The 16,574-nt window shown below is 47.4% G+C and overlaps 1 protein-coding gene across 13 annotated transcripts in view; it reads left to right on the top strand.

The window, feature by feature from the left end:
* SDK2 (sidekick cell adhesion molecule 2) overlaps positions 1 to 16,574 on the top strand; it is a 346,988-nt gene that overhangs the window by 299,848 nt on the left and 30,566 nt on the right. For all 13 annotated transcript variants that reach the window (XM_083489771.1, XM_083489780.1, XM_083489775.1 and 10 more), the window contains 13 exons: positions 1,170 to 1,365; positions 1,764 to 1,862; positions 2,978 to 3,169; positions 5,768 to 5,889; positions 6,885 to 6,994; positions 8,190 to 8,340; positions 9,123 to 9,360; positions 9,536 to 9,651; positions 10,538 to 10,727; positions 11,542 to 11,640; positions 12,344 to 12,538; positions 15,587 to 15,788; positions 16,149 to 16,252. In XM_083489771.1, coding sequence (XP_083345897.1) covers positions 1,170 to 1,365; positions 1,764 to 1,862; positions 2,978 to 3,169; positions 5,768 to 5,889; positions 6,885 to 6,994; positions 8,190 to 8,340; positions 9,123 to 9,360; positions 9,536 to 9,651; positions 10,538 to 10,727; positions 11,542 to 11,640; positions 12,344 to 12,538; positions 15,587 to 15,788; positions 16,149 to 16,252 — 2,014 coding nt within the window. The remainder of the gene's footprint in view (positions 1 to 1,169; positions 1,366 to 1,763; positions 1,863 to 2,977; positions 3,170 to 5,767; positions 5,890 to 6,884; positions 6,995 to 8,189; positions 8,341 to 9,122; positions 9,361 to 9,535; positions 9,652 to 10,537; positions 10,728 to 11,541; positions 11,641 to 12,343; positions 12,539 to 15,586; positions 15,789 to 16,148; positions 16,253 to 16,574) is intronic.

The raw sequence follows: 16,574 nt of genomic DNA, 5'->3' as shown, positions 1-16,574 counted from the left end.
AGGTGCTCTGCCCCGGACCAGAATGGAGTGGGGTTGGGGGAGTCCTGTATGTTTATGCCTGGAGTCCTGAGGCAGGAGTACCCCTTAGGATTCTAGAAAGAGAAGTGTTAGCAGTGTGCCCAAGTTCTGCCCTGTTTGTGCAAAGTGCCCTTTCTCCCCATTCGCCAGAGCTCCCCTTTTTTTCTTTTTTCTTTTTGAGCACCCATTTTGTGCTTGCACAAAATTTGCACAGAAATTCCTTGCTTTTTATCAAGCACCCCCTTTGGTTGGTTTGCATAGATTTTACACAGCATTTCCCAATGTTGCTATTACTCCACACTTTCCAGTGCATTTTCTCGATACTTTTCTGAACTCAAAAATTTCTCCCCTCCCCCCCCCCACTCTCTCCACCCCCTTACCCATTTTTTGGAAGCAGGTTTGCTCTACAAGAGAGTGCCAAATTGTGGCGATCACACAGGGTCCCCGGACGTTTAACAGTCTATTGATCCCTGTGCCACCACTGTGCTCGCTTCCCCGCTGCCACCAACCCGTTACTCTCGGGTAAAACACTGAGTCCAGACAGTTGTTAAAAGTGAACCCCAAAATAAGTTTATTTTACAAACATTAACAAGTTTATGGTTCCTCAGATAATATTCCTGTCAGTATATTAACTTTACCTTAGTTTCTTTACCAGCCTATACCTTCCTAATACCTTCTGACTGATTATCGCAACTGTTTGACTGACTCCTCTTAACAAATTCTCTCACTCTCTCATACCAGACTAGCCCATCCCACAGACTTATCTTCTCAGTCTCTTCTAACTCCAGACTGTCTTCTCAACCACCCTAACTCTAACTCTCTCTCAAAAAAACTCTGTGTTTAGTCCTTATACACAGTTAACTCTGCCCCTTGAGTTCCCATTGGTTAGTAATTTTACAATTAGTTAACCCTTTCCTTATGAACCCATTATGATATCACACACCTAGGAGGGCAAACGCCACACAAATCTACTTTTAATTGTGCAACATAAATTTGCCGTTGCTCAAGTGAATCACACCAGCAAAAGAGTGCTAATCTGGAGCTGGCCCCTGTGCACAATATGGGGCCAGAAAGATAAAGCCCCATGCCGTGTGGTCTGCCTTCACATCCTCCTTTCTGAGCAACCATGATGTCATTCATTTATTCCTCAGCTGATTGCCTGGGAACCAGCACAGGAAGAAGATATGACTGTAGTGACAGTGCGCCCTAACTTCCAAGACAATATCCATGTGGGATATATCCCAGGCCTCAAGAAGTTTACAGAGTATTTCACCTCGGTGCTGTGTTTCACCACACCAGGCGACGGACCCCGCAGCCCCCCGCAGCTGCTGCGCACCCATGAGGACGGTACGGCCTTTCCCTTTGGAGCTGGGCACAGGCACAGCTCTTGGGTTCCTGTATGCCCATGACTATGGGTCCACACACCCCTAACCTTCCGGTCAACATGAGTTTAGAACATCACCTTCCACTGTGGAAGTCTTGAGTCTGACACTGCCCTCAGTTGTAGAGCCCGACGCGTCGTTGCTGAGACTGCAGTGGCGCCCTTGAAGGCCCCGGGCTCCATCTTGACTGCGTCCACTGCAGTCATCCTTTCACCCAAACCCCAGAGGGCCTTTGACCATGGTGCTCCCTGGGAAGAGTCACGTGACCAGCAGCTTCCCTTTTTTTATTTCCTTGAGGAATTCCTATATGAAGCGTTTGTCCTGTTGTAACTTTCTGGGTGGTGGGGTTGTTTGTTTGGCTAGTTCCGGGTCCAGTGGGACACCTCAGCTTCAACGAGATCCTCGACACATCCCTGAAGGTCAGCTGGCAAGAGCCCCTGGAAAAGAATGGCATTCTGACAGGTAATAAATCTCTCCAGGTGGGGAGGAGATGGGTGGGGTGGGGTGGGGGAGGAAGGGGTGATTAACTGGACCAGGAAACGGGTGGCCCACTTCTTCCTTGGTGCCAATGGAAAGAACTCAGGGCTTATACAAAATTCCTCTTGTCCCACTGCTTTGCCCTGGGGGCAATTTGGGTTTTCTCTGGAATGATGTTTGCTCCAGTTTAGAGCTATAGAGTGAGTTTTCCCTGGGAAGGAGTGAGGCAAGGAGAAAACAACTCTATAGCTCTAAACTGGAGCAAACGTCATTCCAGAGAAAACCCAAATTGCCTAGAAATTGTGGAAAACCACTCAGACCCATTCTTTCTACTACCTAAGAGAACATCTGTAGAGGAGATATGTATCTTGATAGCCCATGCTATCATATCCACTAGCCCTGTGAACTAATAGCCTGGAAGCCATCTTGATTTCAGCACGAGGAATAGTTTGGGAATTGGAACCAAGCATCACACCTGTTTGCTTCAGGCCTCATGGAGCTTCCCTGGTAATAGATTTCAAATAGATTTTGAAGGATCCAGTTCCATGTTAAGCATAAGACATAGGGAGCAGGTTATCCTGATAACAGGGCATTGGGAATTTAGGTTCATCTCTTCCCTTTCCAAACATGATCGGGATGGAAATCACATCCTGACCGCTCTCCTCTCCATCCCCCGCCCCTGGATGTGCCCATGAAGCTTACGTAAACCTCATTTTAGCATTTGTGAGAACTTTTGCTTTTTACTGAGCATGTATGTATGATTTCAACCCTGGATGGCTAGGGAGAGAAGGCATTGTGCTCTCTTATGCTGTGATCAGAACAGCAGTTCCCTCTCCACCTGATGCCTCTAATTAAGAAAGAAGAGAAGACATAATAGCATGCTATGCGTTAGCCATAATGTGTCATTCAGCCTCAGGAAGCTTAATGAACTAGTGGAAGCACTAAAGCAATATAAATTAGAATCCCCAAAGAACTGTTGGTGAGGCCTAAGTCTCTGGCTTAAGGCCACCAGATTTATTGGGCACGTTCTGTTTACGCCGTGGATTTTAAATGAATGTTGTGCAATTCTACACATCTGTGTATGTTTTGGGCTCCTTCAGGCTACCGGATCTCCTGGGAAGAATACAACCGCACCAACACCCGTGTAACGCACTACCTGCCCAACGTCACACTGGAATACCGTGTCACCGGCCTCACAGCCCTTACAACATACACCATTGAAGTGGCAGCCATGACCTCGAAAGGTCAGGGACAAGTTTCCTCCTCCACCATCTCCTCAGGAGTTCCTCCCGGTAAGTTTGACTTACGGACCCTGCCTTCAGCAGAGCACAAGGGTGGCAAGAACCAACCACAGCCTCGGTCCATGCAGAATGCTTCAGTTAGTAGTGGAAGTCCCAGATGCAGATGATTTTTCCTTCTTCTTTTTTTACATCAGATGTACTGATACCCAGTTGAACCCTCTTTGAGACACTGATAAAGTGAAAATAGGTTATCTGGGCAGAGACCGCTACATAGTTGGACGTATGCATGATCATATTGAAAGCCCACTAATAATAAGAACAGACACAAATCTCTTGAATAACCCAGTGTCTTCCCAGCTTTAGAAACACTACATCAAAGGGCAACTGGATTCACATAATAATGTATCATATTCAGAAATGTAGTGGCACACACTTCCCTGTGATTGTGTGAATATTTGTGGGGAAGAGAGGTTGATTTATTGGTGGTTGTTGTTGTTGTTTTCTCAGCATGAATGCCTCCCTTGTTCTGTTATAATGGCAATAGTGCCCACCTGGGAGGTGCCAGAATGCCGGAACTGAGTTCCGGCAAGTTCCAGCTGAAAAAATGCCCTGCAAGGTTATTATTGTGCTTTCCATAAACTGCGGCTTCTTTCTTGTGCAGAAAGACTTGTCCTAAATCAGTACTCCTGTCTTTGCTTTGTTTACCTGTGCTGCGAAGCCCGGCATCTCACAGCCACATTTCATGTTTCATTGGCTAGCAGCACCTGCTATGGGGGAAAAAGTCTCTCTGAGATTTTGACATATTGCAAGGCCAATTTGCCCCTTAAACATGGAATCAGACTTGAAGGATGAAGCAACAGAAGGAGCTGTTGACTTGGGATAAGTGGCCATTATGCCTGTTTTCATGAAGAATTTCCATCTATACCCCATGTAAGCTCTTAGCTCGGCCTTTGAGGGACTTCAGGTTGAGACACTGAGCAACAGACCTTTCGCTGTGGTGATCCTTCAAGACTGAGGATGCAACTACAGGCACCAGCCCAAACCTTATAATTCTGTCTCTGTATATTTCTGCCACTTTCCTAACCTTCAGGCAGCAAGCCATATCTAAGGTATTAGGAGCATTAATGGAGAGGGACTGCCTTTTACTAAGGATGAATCTACATCTGGTTGTTTCAAGCCCTCATGAGCAGAATTTTAAAAACGCGCTTTCGTGAAGAGATAAGTTGTCCGTATTTGATTTAATTCAGTTTGTCTGTGCGAACTTTGACTTTGCCAATCCCAATTAGCTTCAATATTTGTTCTTTTGAGTAATTCAATTAATTCAAGTGTGGGCCTCCTTCATGCGGGCAGATAGCATGGCCCTCACAATCTGACAACAACCAACCACTCACAAGCTTCAGAGTTATTAAATTAACAAACATCGGAGTAATGAATATGAAATTACAGAAAGCGCTGACAGCTCCCCTTGTGACCTTCATGAGATGGGAGTTTTAAATTTGATGAATATTTGAATCACTTCAAATATTTGTTTGAGGCCTGCACTTTTGTCAGACCTAATCCAAGGATGCCACAGTCTTCTAAGGCATCATAATAAGGCACCATGTTGACCACCGATGATCCTCTTGCTCTTCAATTCCTGTTCTTTAATGTGCATTTTGGATGGGCATGGCATTATTTAGTTTATCCCATGTAACAATTAGTTGTCATTTAGACCTTTGTGCCTAGGGAAGAAGAACAATACCTTTAGAAGCACATAGCGTAACAAATCCACAATGGTTGCTTCTGCCAATGCAAAGCATTTTCAACAATACAGGCTGGTTGGAGTGAAAGTGAAAGATTCTTAGCCTTGACCTTCCCCTCTCCTCCTGGTTGGATTGCCACACTTGACGTTGTTGAGGGTAAACGCTCCTGGGGGGACGGCAGACCCCAGTACCTCTGAGCGTCTCCCAGTAGGCACGTCTCTGGAATGGCACGTCCCTTCACTCCAGAGTGCCCCTCTGCGACACTTCCCATATGAAAAGTGGACACAAGTCTTCTGGCATCACACAGCAAGAATATAGAAACATCCGTAGATCTAAACTATGTTTTATTCACAATATATACAGAGAATCCATAATCACGCCTGTGCCTTCCAAACTCTGGCAGGAAAAAAAAGCATACAGCAAAAGCGAAAGTACAGTCCAATAACACTCTCAGACAGAAGAGATAAGACAGTCTTCCGTTCCCACACTCTTCTCAGACATCTCATGTGATATATACTAATCACACTAGCCAGCATCGGCTTATGTAAAATCCTAACAGACGTTGATGGATATTTGCCCTTCAACTATAGTGTTTGGCACATGTAGCTTCTTTAATCTGTATTGGTTGCCTTTTTTTCCATCCTAAAGACCTTTTTGGTTCACTGCATCTCAGTCCCCATCACCACTGCCACCAGCAGCTCATAGCATACTACAGTTTCAACTTTGCATAATCAAGTGGTGCTTTCTCCTGCTCTGGCTTGTTAGATGGAGAGTTCTTCTTCAGTGCAGGATATGGCCACTGTGTGCTGCCATCATCCTGAGAAGGACAAAGAACGGCTGAGCCAATGCCTATAATCCATGGGATGTAGATATTCAAGTTCCATCTTTGCTTTCTCTTTGCCTGCAGAGCTCCCTGGAGCCCCTTCGAACCTGGGCATCTCCAACATTGGTCCCCGCTCAGTCACACTTCAGTTCCGTCCTGGTTACGATGGCAAGACATCCATTTCCAGGTGGCAAGTGGAGGCTCAGGTAAGCCATTGGAAAGGGACACATCTGACGGTAGGAGAAGCCAGAAGCAGAGGAAGTTCTCTCATTCCTTTTCTTCTTCTTTTTAGCCCTTAGGATAGCAACTGTCGTATTAAAGTTAAAGAAGCATCTCTGCCATCAGGAGACACGTAAACTCAGTGGCAGGGAGCCAACATCCTCCACTGAGAATACGATTAATATGTTAATTTTCCATGTATTGACTTTGCTTAATTTCAGGCATCTGTGGGGGGGGGGGTGGAATTGCAGTAGCAGAAGGCAAGGAGGAAGGGAGGAGCCTGGCAGTTTGGATACAGAGAGAACAGTGTGTCGAATAACAGGAAATATGAGCTATAAGCAGGACTGTGTATTGTGCGTAATCCACAATCTTATTTGAGAAGCACATCATTTGATACTTAAATATAATTGATACCCTGAAAATTTCTCCTGTTTTCTTAAAATAGTTTATAATCTTTGCTGCAAAAAGAGCTTTGCAGTAAGTATATGAGAAATGCCCAGTGAAATCTCACAAACTAAGAGAAGGCGGAGGTTCAGGGCCAGCCCATCCATGAGGTAGACTGAGGCAACCACCACAGGTGGCAAAATCCAATCAGGTGCACCCCCTCTACTGCCATCAGAGAAGTGGCTGCATCGACTTCTGGGTTCTGGCAAGATCTCACAAGAGCCTTGCCTGATCTTCCCCAGACCCTGGTAAGTGAGGCTTCAGCGGGTGTGGGTGGTGAGCTGGCTGGGCAGCCCCTTTCCATTTCACCTCAGATGGCAAAATAGGATGGGCTGCCCCTGTGGAGGTTATTTTTACTGATGGTGTAAACACATCAGGCAAAAAGTGTCCTGCTCTTCAGTCTCTGACAACACACACCAAACTCTACAGCTTTAGCTAATACATTTTACACTGTCAGGGAGCAGAGAAACTGACTGTACTATATGCAACGATGATGCTGACCCAGTCCTGCTCAATATCTTGTTTGCCCTTTCCCTAGGTGGGTCAGATTGGTGAGAGCGAGGAGTGGACCCTCATCCACCAGCTGTCTAATGAGCCAGATGCCCGCTCCATGGAGGTGCCCAACCTCAATCCCTACACATACTACAGGTGAGTGCTGCTTTTGGGGGAGATTGAAAGGATGGTTGAGCATGCATAAAAACATAAGGGCCCTGCTGGATCAGAGTAAAGATCCATCTAGTTCGGCATCCTGCTTTCCATAATGTCCAACCAGGTGCTTCCAGGAAGCCCAGAAAAAGGTCTGAAGGCAACAACCTCTCACTATTCCTCTGTAGCAACTCAGGATTCAGAGGCATCCTGCTGTCAGGGATTGGTTGGACACAGAGGAATGGTGGGAGGAACCAGCTGGAGAACTCGCACAGCCTGGGGGTTGGTGGTGGGATGACAATGAGTGGTTAGAGAAGAGGGAGAAGACTGCGAGGAGGTGTCAGAAGCTGAAGAGGTAAAAGGCATCATGAGAAGGAGCTCAAAAGACAGGAAAGCAAAGAGGAACCCGACCCCAAATCTCTTGTGACACTCTCATCTGCTAGTATTAGAAAGCTACAGCCGGGAGTGTTGTGGTCTGGCTAAAACTGGGGAATGAGAAGGGATGAGGCTTGTGGGTGTCATTAAGGACCTTCTACCGTTTCCCTCAAAATTAATGCATTAGCTAATAGGGACGCGGGTGGCGCTGTGGGTTAAACCACAGAGCCGAGGGCTTACCTATCAGAAGGTCGGCGGTTCGAATCCCCGCGACGGGGTGAGCTCCCGTTGCTCAGTCCCAGTTCCTGCCAACCTAGCAGTTCAAAAGCACGTCAAAGTGCAAGTGGATAAATAGGTGGGAAGGTAAACGGCGATTCCGTGCGCTGCTCTGGTTCGCTAGAAGCGGCTTAGTCATGCTGGCCATATGACCCGGAAGCTGTACGCCGGCTCCCTTGGCCAGTAAAGCAAGATTAGCGTCGCAAACCCAGAGTGGGACACGACTGGACCTAATGGTCAGGGGTCCCTTTACCTTTACTTAATAAGATAAAGGACAGGCGTGTAATGCCAGCCTAATTAAGCCATGTTGGTATGTAATCAGAGATTGTGACAACACACCCAGTAGCTCTCCTGTTGGCAGTGCAAGGAAGAGAAAGGAGCCAATGCAGGCCTCTCAGGGCATGCAAATGGGGGCGTTCAAAGTCCTATTTGTGTGTGTGTGTGTGTGTGTGTGTGTGTGTGTGTGTGTGTGTGATGGCAGGGTGGGTGATTCCTATGCCACCTTGCAGTTCCTTCCAACACTAATCCATTTCCTCTCTCCTCTCAGCTTCCGCATGCGACAAGTGAACATAGTCGGCACCAGCCCACCTAGCCTGCCTTCCCGCAGGATCCAGACGTTACAGGCCCCACCTGATGTATCTCCTGCCAATATTACACTGCGGACAGCCAGTGAAACCAGTCTCTGGCTGAGATGGATGGTGAGCAGTAGCTCAAAAAGGCACCAGGCCTCATTGTTGTTTCTGGAGGCGGGGAAAACAGGGTTAATAAACCAGCACTGGGGCTGCTCATTGTTTACGAGGCAAGCCAAAATTCTGTAGGACAGATCTGAAATTAACAGGAAGATAGATGGGGTGAACAGCTCCAGTTGAGGCTGGATTTGATGGTGGAAGGTATAAAATGACTAGGCCAGGGATGTACCTATCCATCTTTAACGATATAGACCTATAGGTCAATTCTACCTCTAACTGCCCTACTGGAAATAGGAAGACCTATATAACACCAATTGTCTCATGGTGGGCACCATTTTGAATCAATACAGTCTACTCGGTTCTTGTTACCTTAACTCAAATGACAACTGTCTTTTGCCTCTAAACACCCAGTCCAGCAACAACAGGAGAATCCCTAACTACTTGTCCCAGATAGAGATGCCACCAAATTCTGCGCTAAGCCAAATTTTAGTGGTGGAATTCTGCTTCAATCTGTGGTGCAATCACCTCAAATTAGAACTGAAGTTTGCTTTAAAAGAGTTTTCAGGAGTTCTAGCCCATGCCATTTAGATACGTGTTATTTGTGCACAGAGGGCAAGGAGATAGGAATTGGGTGTCGGGAGGGTACCACCTACGAGGTCCAGTATGGTCTCTGTCCCATATCCATTGAGGCAAAGAAATTCACTCAAACAGTATGGGATTTGTTTTTTTCATGCGAGGATTCTGGAAAGGACTCAGCTGCAGGCCAACAACGAGGCTCCCTTTCTTTCCAGCCTCTGCCAGAGACAGAGTACAATGGCAGCCCTGAGTCAGTGGGCTACCGGTTGCGCTACTCACGCCTAGACGGGCGTGGCCGCACACTGGCCAACACCATCCATGACCGTGTGGAGCGCGAGTTCACCATTGAAGACCTGGAAGAATGGACGGAGTACCGTGTGCAGGTGCAGGCTTTCAATGCCATCGGGCCCGGGCCATGGAGCCAGACCGTGGTGGGGAGAACCCGAGAGTCAGGTACCTTCTCCACCAGGCCCTTGAGACAGTCTGGGCAGGCCTCCCATGGTCAGTCTGGAACTCTGAACATGGGGCTCGGGCCTCTGCTGTGGTGACCTACCTCTCGCAGAGCCATCTCAGAGAAACTCATTGGTGAAGCGCTGACTCCCCTCGGTTCTTCTCTTTGTTCGCGCAGTGCCTTCGTCTGGACCCACCAACATATCAGCTTTGGCAACCACCTCTACCTCTATGCTGGTGCGATGGAATGACATCCCAGAGGCTGACCGAAACGGGCTGGTTCTGGGCTACAAGGTGGGTGTGAGGAATGCAGTGAAATGCATTTTCTCTTGCCTCACCTTCCCGCTCGCTAAAATCTGCCGGTCCCTCATCAGCCCCAGCCTGAAGCCCCCTTATCATTCCAGAGCTAGTCTCCTTGTCTTCCTCAGCAGCCTGCCCCATTGGTCTCTACCTGCAGGCCCCCACTGTCACAGGCCTCAGCTAGGCCCTTCTGTCCCAGCCCACAGCTTACTATGATCCTGTGAACCTGCTCACCAATTCTGCCTCTGTCATTGTCACTCAGTCTCTCGACTGGTGTTGGGCTGAGGTATTTGGCCCAGACTTTCTCAACATTTTGAGGGCAGGGCAAGCTTCTTTGGGGAGGGGCGACCTGCGTTAACTGCCATGCCAAGCAATATCTGGTACTTCTAATATAAGTAAAGGTAAAGGGACCCCTGACCGTTAGGTCCAGTCGCGGACGACTCTGGGGTTGCAGTGCTCATCTCGCTTTATTGGCCGAGGGAGCCAGCATACAGCTTCCGGGTCATGTGGCCAGCATGACTAAGCCGCTTCTGGCGAACCAGAGCAGTGCACGGAAACGCCTTTTACCTTCCCGCTGGAGTGGTGCCTATTTATCTACTTGCACTTTGACGTGCTTTTGAACTGCTAGGTTGCAGGGACGGAGCAACGGGAGCTCACCCTGTCGGGATTCAAACCGCCGACCTTCTGATCGGCAAGCCCTAGGCTCCATGGCTTCTAAGATACAGCAGTCCAATGCTGGTCATCCAAGCTACTGCTCTGTGTATATATGTCTGCAACATGGCAGCACAATGCAGCTTTTTCCCGCTTGTTGGAGGCCGCAGTGTTCATTTGAGCCGCTGTCTCTTCCTTCCCTCCATGGTTTGTATCTGTTCTCTTCTAGGTCATGTATAAAGAGAAGGACTCGGACACAAGAGCTCAGTTCTGGTTGGTGGAGGGCAATGCTTCACGGAGTGCCCAGCTCACAGCTTTGGGCAAGTATGTTCTGTATGAGATCCGAGTGCTGGCTTTCACCCGCATTGGCGATGGTGTGCCCAGCAATCCGCCCATCCTGGAACGGACGCTCGATGATGGTAGGTGTCCCAACAGCAACCCATATGGTGGAAGGAAAGCTTAACTCTGGGAGAGAAGGGATGGGGGTAACAGGGTGGTCTGTGAGATATTAAAAGTCATTGGAAAGCAAATGAAAAAGAAAGGCTAAGCCTTATAGCACATACCATTTGAGGACAAACTCAGTCCTGTACATCATGAAAAGCCAGGGAGCCTGTGGCACAATGGGTCAGTGCGTCTGGCTGTTAACCAGAACGTTGGTGGTTCAAGCCCAGGGTCCCTTCCAGCTGTATGATTCTATGATTGTATGGAGTTCTAATAGCATTTGCTGAAATAATAATAATACTTGGCATTTGTAGACTACTTTCAGGTGCTTAGAGTACGTCATGTACTTAATTTTGTTTCAGTCCTTACAACAAACTTGTACATTAGATTAGTATTACTGCCCTCATATTGCAGGGAGGGTGTTGAGGCTTCATGGAAAAGGCAAGATTTGAACCAATGACTTCCTCGATCGGTAGTGCTATGTTTTAGCCACTATGCTAGATGTGTACACCGCAGTGGTGATTGCTTTAAAGTCATGACATTGCAAGATTAGCGCTCCATGTCCCTAAACACAGCCCCAGTCTTCAAATAACAGACCAGGGAATGTCACCATAAGCGTAGCATATGTTTATCTGTGTGTGTGTGTGTGTGTGTGTGTGTGTGTGTGTGTTTGCACCCTGTGGCTATGTATGTATTTGCATTAAAAGTCTGTTCTCTGGCTAGGTGCGCGGAAATGTATGTGTTCCTTCTAAACTTCATCTGTGCATCCCTCCCTGTCTTCCTGTGTTCCAGTACCTGGACCCCCAGTGGGCATTCTCTTCCCTGAAGTAAGAACAACTTCTGTACGGCTAATCTGGCAGCCGCCTGCTGCTCCCAATGGCATCATTCTGGGTAAGCAGGCAACCCCTACGTACCATGGAGATTGTAGACCAGAGTGGTTCCCCACCCAACTTTTGTCTACAATTCTCAATGTCAGTTCAGTGCCACAAGAGCAGGCATGGCCAAACTTGGCCCTCCAGATGTTTTGGGGCTACAACTCCCATCATCCCTAGCTAAAAGGACCAGTGGTTAGGGATGATGGGAATTGTAGTCCCAAAACATCTGGAGGGCCAAGTTTGGCCATGCCTGCACTAGAGGAATTGCGGGAGGCAGAGGCGGCCCACCCATGAGGCGGGATGAAGCAGCTGCCTCAGGTGACAGAAACACAGGAGAGAAGCCCTTGAGCAGAAGCCCTTGCAAAGCCTGAACAGGAAGGGACATTTGGCAAGAGGAGAAGCCCTTGCCAAATCTCCCACAGATACCCAGCAGGGCGGTGAGGCTTTGCAAGGGCTTTTCCTTGAAGGGAAGCTCTTGCAGAGCCTAACACACACCCCATTATGGGGGCAACCGGAGGACCTTTTTGCCTCCAGTGCTTGAAACATCTTGGGCCACCCTTGATAAAGGAAACTAGCCCACCTCACAAGCCATGTGTAACCTCTCCTAAAACCACTTCCATGGTTCTGATCTACTTCCTCCTGGACTAAAGTCAGGATATGGGGACTGTGTCCTCTCCCCAATAATTTCCTGTTTGGGTTTGTCTTCCTCTTGCATGCAGCCTACCAGATCACTCACCGCCTCAACACCACCACCGCCAATTCTGCCAGCGTGGAAGTTCTCAACCCCAGCGCGAGGCAGTTTACTGCCACTGGTCTCAGACCCGAGTCGACCTACCTTTTCCGTATCACAGCACAGACCCGGAAGGGCTGGGGTGAGGCAGCAGAAGCATTGGTGGTGACTACAGAGAAGAGAGGTAATTTTTTCCCAGAAAGGGACATAATGCCTGGAATTGGGAGGAAATCTCTAAAATGCATGCTATGTATCAAGGCCAGCGTGGTTGAGCACACAAAATTGCAGACACCGAATACCGATAGAAAAAGTAGAATTCTATACGGCCTATATGGCCTAGGACCCTCGTACCTATGGGACCGCCTCTCCTGTTATGTCCCACAGAGGACCTTACGGTCTTCAAATAAAAACATCTTGGAGATCCCAGGTCACAGGGAGGTTAGGCTGGCCTCAACCAAAGCCAGGGGTTTTTTGGCCATGGCCCCGATCTGGTGAAACACTCTGTCACAAGAGACTAGGGCCCTGCGGGACTTGACATCTTTCTGCAGGGCTTCAAGACAGAGCTGTTCCACCAGGCCTTTGGCCAGGGCACAGTCTGACCCCCTCTCTCCTTCGGTATTCCTCACAGAACTCTAGCCCAATGGTTGCCATTAATTTGATTTTGAATCGATTTTAGAATGAATTGATTTTAGAATGTATTTCAATTAATTGACTGTGATTTTATGTAAACTGTGTTACTTTTATTGTTGTTACCCGCTCTGAGCCCTTCTTCGGTTGGGGAGGGCGGGATATAAATAAATTATTATTATTATTATTATTATTATTATTATTATTATTATTATTATTATTATTTATTTCTGGACTCTTCCACTTCACATGTTAGGTGGCGGTGCCATATTTTTAGTACTTATCCATATGATTTTTAAAGAAAGCTTCCTGCATGGGTACCTAGCACACCACGCTGATGCACTAGTTTTCTAGATGCAGAGCGGTTCTTTTATGAGGGAGCATAAAAAAATATGGAATGCGCACTCATAGTATGAAATAGTTCTGTCAGAATTGTACCCCCTCAGGCTTTTACTGTTTGTGATATGCAGTCATGTGTGTCTTTCCTCTAGTTGTTGTTTTTTTTTTGGGGGGGGGATCTTAATCTTCTTTTGATGCTGCCAGTTTTGAGTAGAGGAATGGCAGATATCACCTCCTTCCGGCCATTTTTCACTCAAAATTGCTCTGCCCCCGCCCCACAGCTCCTTTTCTTCCTGAGATAAAGCTACATTCATCCCCCCCCACCTCAGTGAGTGGGGAAATAAGTTGCAGGGGGGGGGTTGAATGAAAGAACAGCTGGACAGAAATGGTTAAGCATACAGCTGTTCATCTGCTTCAACTTGCAGACTTCTGAAGCTGCTTTCAGATTAAATAAGTCCCGTGCCACACCTGGTTTGGGCCTCAGGCTTCTAACTCATTCGGCGAAATATGTTGGCCTTAAGCTAATGCACTTTCCTGATATAAAAAGGAGGTTGGTTTGTAGTGAATCTACATGGATTTTAAATTCTCAAGCTACAGCTGGATGGTAAAGCCTTTTTGTTTGCTGCAGACTTGGATTTCACAAAGCTGGAAAAGCAACATTCTGTAGGTTCACCAGAGATCCACAATGTGCATCATCCGGTGTTTGTTTGTTTTTAATTGGAAGTGTCATTTGTGTATGAATAATTGAATGGTTCATTAGGGCATTCCTGACCATTTTTTATAATATAGAGAAACTAGGGAGGCTCCTCCCAGAGGCGCCAACTTGCGCCAAAGATTGAGGGGGGCGATGTAGTGTGTGTCGTGTTTCAGGAGGAGGAAGGGGGCGGAGCCAAATACAGTGACTGGTGGCTCCTCCTCTCTTGTGCTCGGGCCCCCTTCCATGGCAGCAGGAGGAGAAACAGGCCACTGAAGCAGTGCTCAGCTCTGCACTCTGCCTCCTCCGTTCCCTGATGATAAGGAACATTGGGGAGCCAAAAGAGCTTGGCCCCCTGGAGTTAGTGCCCCCTTTGCACTCATCTAGTATGTTTATGAGTGCTGCATAGAATGTGATTATGTGTCAAAAAGGCACTCATTGGCTAGAGTCCATAATAGAACCCTCCACCAACCCCATGCTGTTTTGTGATTTTTTAAAAAAGCTTTATTTTATTTTATACATCTCTGCTTTTTACTACTTGAGTCACTATATCTCTCAGGCACAGGATTTTAAGGCCTCTGTTAAAAACACCATAAAAAGGTAAAGGTACCCCTGATCGTTAGGTCCAGTCTCAGACAACTCTGGGGTTGCATGCTCATCTCACTCTATAGGCCGAGGGAGCTGGCGTTTGTCCACAGACAGCTTCCAGGTCATGTGGCCAGCATGACTAAGCCACTTCTGGCAAACCAGAGCAGCGCACGGAAACGCCATTTACCTTCCCGCCGGAGTGGTACCTATTTATCTGCTTGCACTTTGACATGCTTTTGAACTGCTAGGTTGGCAGCAACGGGAGCTCACCCTGTCGTGGGGATTCGAACTGCCGACCTTCCGAGCAAGCCCTAGGCTCTGTGGTTTAGACCACAGCTCCACCTGCAAAAACACTGTACCAAATACCAAAAAGACGTCCCTCATCATCAGCCCATGCCATGAATGAACTCCCCCCCCCCCATCTTCTGCTTTTATGGGGCTATTTGAAGCTTGTGTACTTCTCCAGGAGCAAATTGCTCCACCCCCCACTGCCTCCCAAAGAATCAGAAAACAAGCAGAAAGGTGGTCAGGACTCAGGAGTGGTTATCTAGCCCTGCCGCTTTCATTGAATTGAAATATCCCATTACTTTTCTGTTTAAAGAAGCCCATGAGAGCATCACATTAAAATACAGATGGTTTCTCCTTTTTGATCATTGGGGGCGGGGGGAAGCACTTTTAAAAAGGAGAAGAGAATATGATTCTTGGGAACCCAATGAACACTCTGGGTCTCATGCTGGAGCTCAGCTTCTCTGGTTTGTAAACTAACAAGTATTGTGTTCACTCGATATAGGTTAGAGTCAGATAGGGAAGGTATTGCCTAGATCTGATGTGCAAATCAGGTTTCTTTCAAGCTGATATTAAACTCTCTTCAAGGTGATGGATGGGGGCTTCTCATATTTGTCCTTAAACCTATACTATCACTGCCATGTCTGTTTTCACCCCATGTTTCCAGCCTTCAGTGATCTGTACCCCTCTTGCCCCCAGACCGTCCCCAACCTCCCAGCAAGCCAGTTGTGTTGCAGGAAGATGTCAAGTCAAGAAGTGTACTATTGTCCTGGGAGCCGGGCAGTGATGGGCTCTCACCAGTCCGGTATTACACTGTACAAACACGGGAACTTCCTGATGGGAAATGGGTGCTGCATTCTGCCTCTGTGAACCACAACACCACATCCTTCATAGTCAACAGGTGAGACATCAACGGGTAGAATGAAAGAGATGTTTATTTGGAAAAGAAGGTAGCATTGACAAGGAGGACTGTTACGTGACTGGATCTGGAGCAAATCTTCCAGTCACAGAGCTGTCCTCAGATTCCCACCGGTCCAAACTGAAATTTCCTGCCTGAGTGGTATTGAGTCTGGAATCAAGGCTAGCCATTAGTTCACACAGTATTAAGATAGCTTTTCTGGGAATGAGATTGTTAGTCTCGAGGTAGAACGTGTTAAAAATCAGTGGCTTGGCAGGCAGAATACAGCAAGACCTGTGCATCTGTTTGCATCTTGTGGTTTTCTTCCAAAAACAAGCCAAGTACCATGTGCTCCCTTTGCAGGCTGAAACCCTTCACTACCTACAAATTCCGGGTCAAGGCAACCAATGATATTGGTGACAGCGAATACAGTGAAGAGTCAGAGTCACTCACCACACTACAGGCTGGTATGTTATGAGTTACTTTAGAACGAGACACTTTCCCCTTCTGGTTATGGGAGCAGAAGTTCTCACACCATATGAAAGCAAATGAAACCATTGCAGTGTACATGGTTAGAGTGCTTACCTCTTCCAGTCTACCTGGAGCAGTGCTGTTTCAGCCATTCAGTCCTGCATCTAGATCACAAAAACAGAACCAGGAAAGAGTTTGAACCTAGTCAAACCTTTGCAGTCACCTGTCTTCATCCTCAACCACCTCCCTCCCTCTTGCACATCTAGCTTTGCATATCCTTTCATTATGGGCCAATCTCTTCCATTAATTGTGCATTTC

This window comes from Podarcis liolepis (assembly GCF_965112155.1).
Source record: "Podarcis liolepis genome assembly, chromosome: 2".
In the NCBI taxonomy this organism is placed as follows: Eukaryota; Metazoa; Chordata; class Lepidosauria; order Squamata; family Lacertidae; genus Podarcis; species Podarcis liolepis.
The sequence above is the reverse complement of the archived record's forward strand: the minus strand, read 5'-3'. Positions and strand labels throughout refer to the sequence as shown.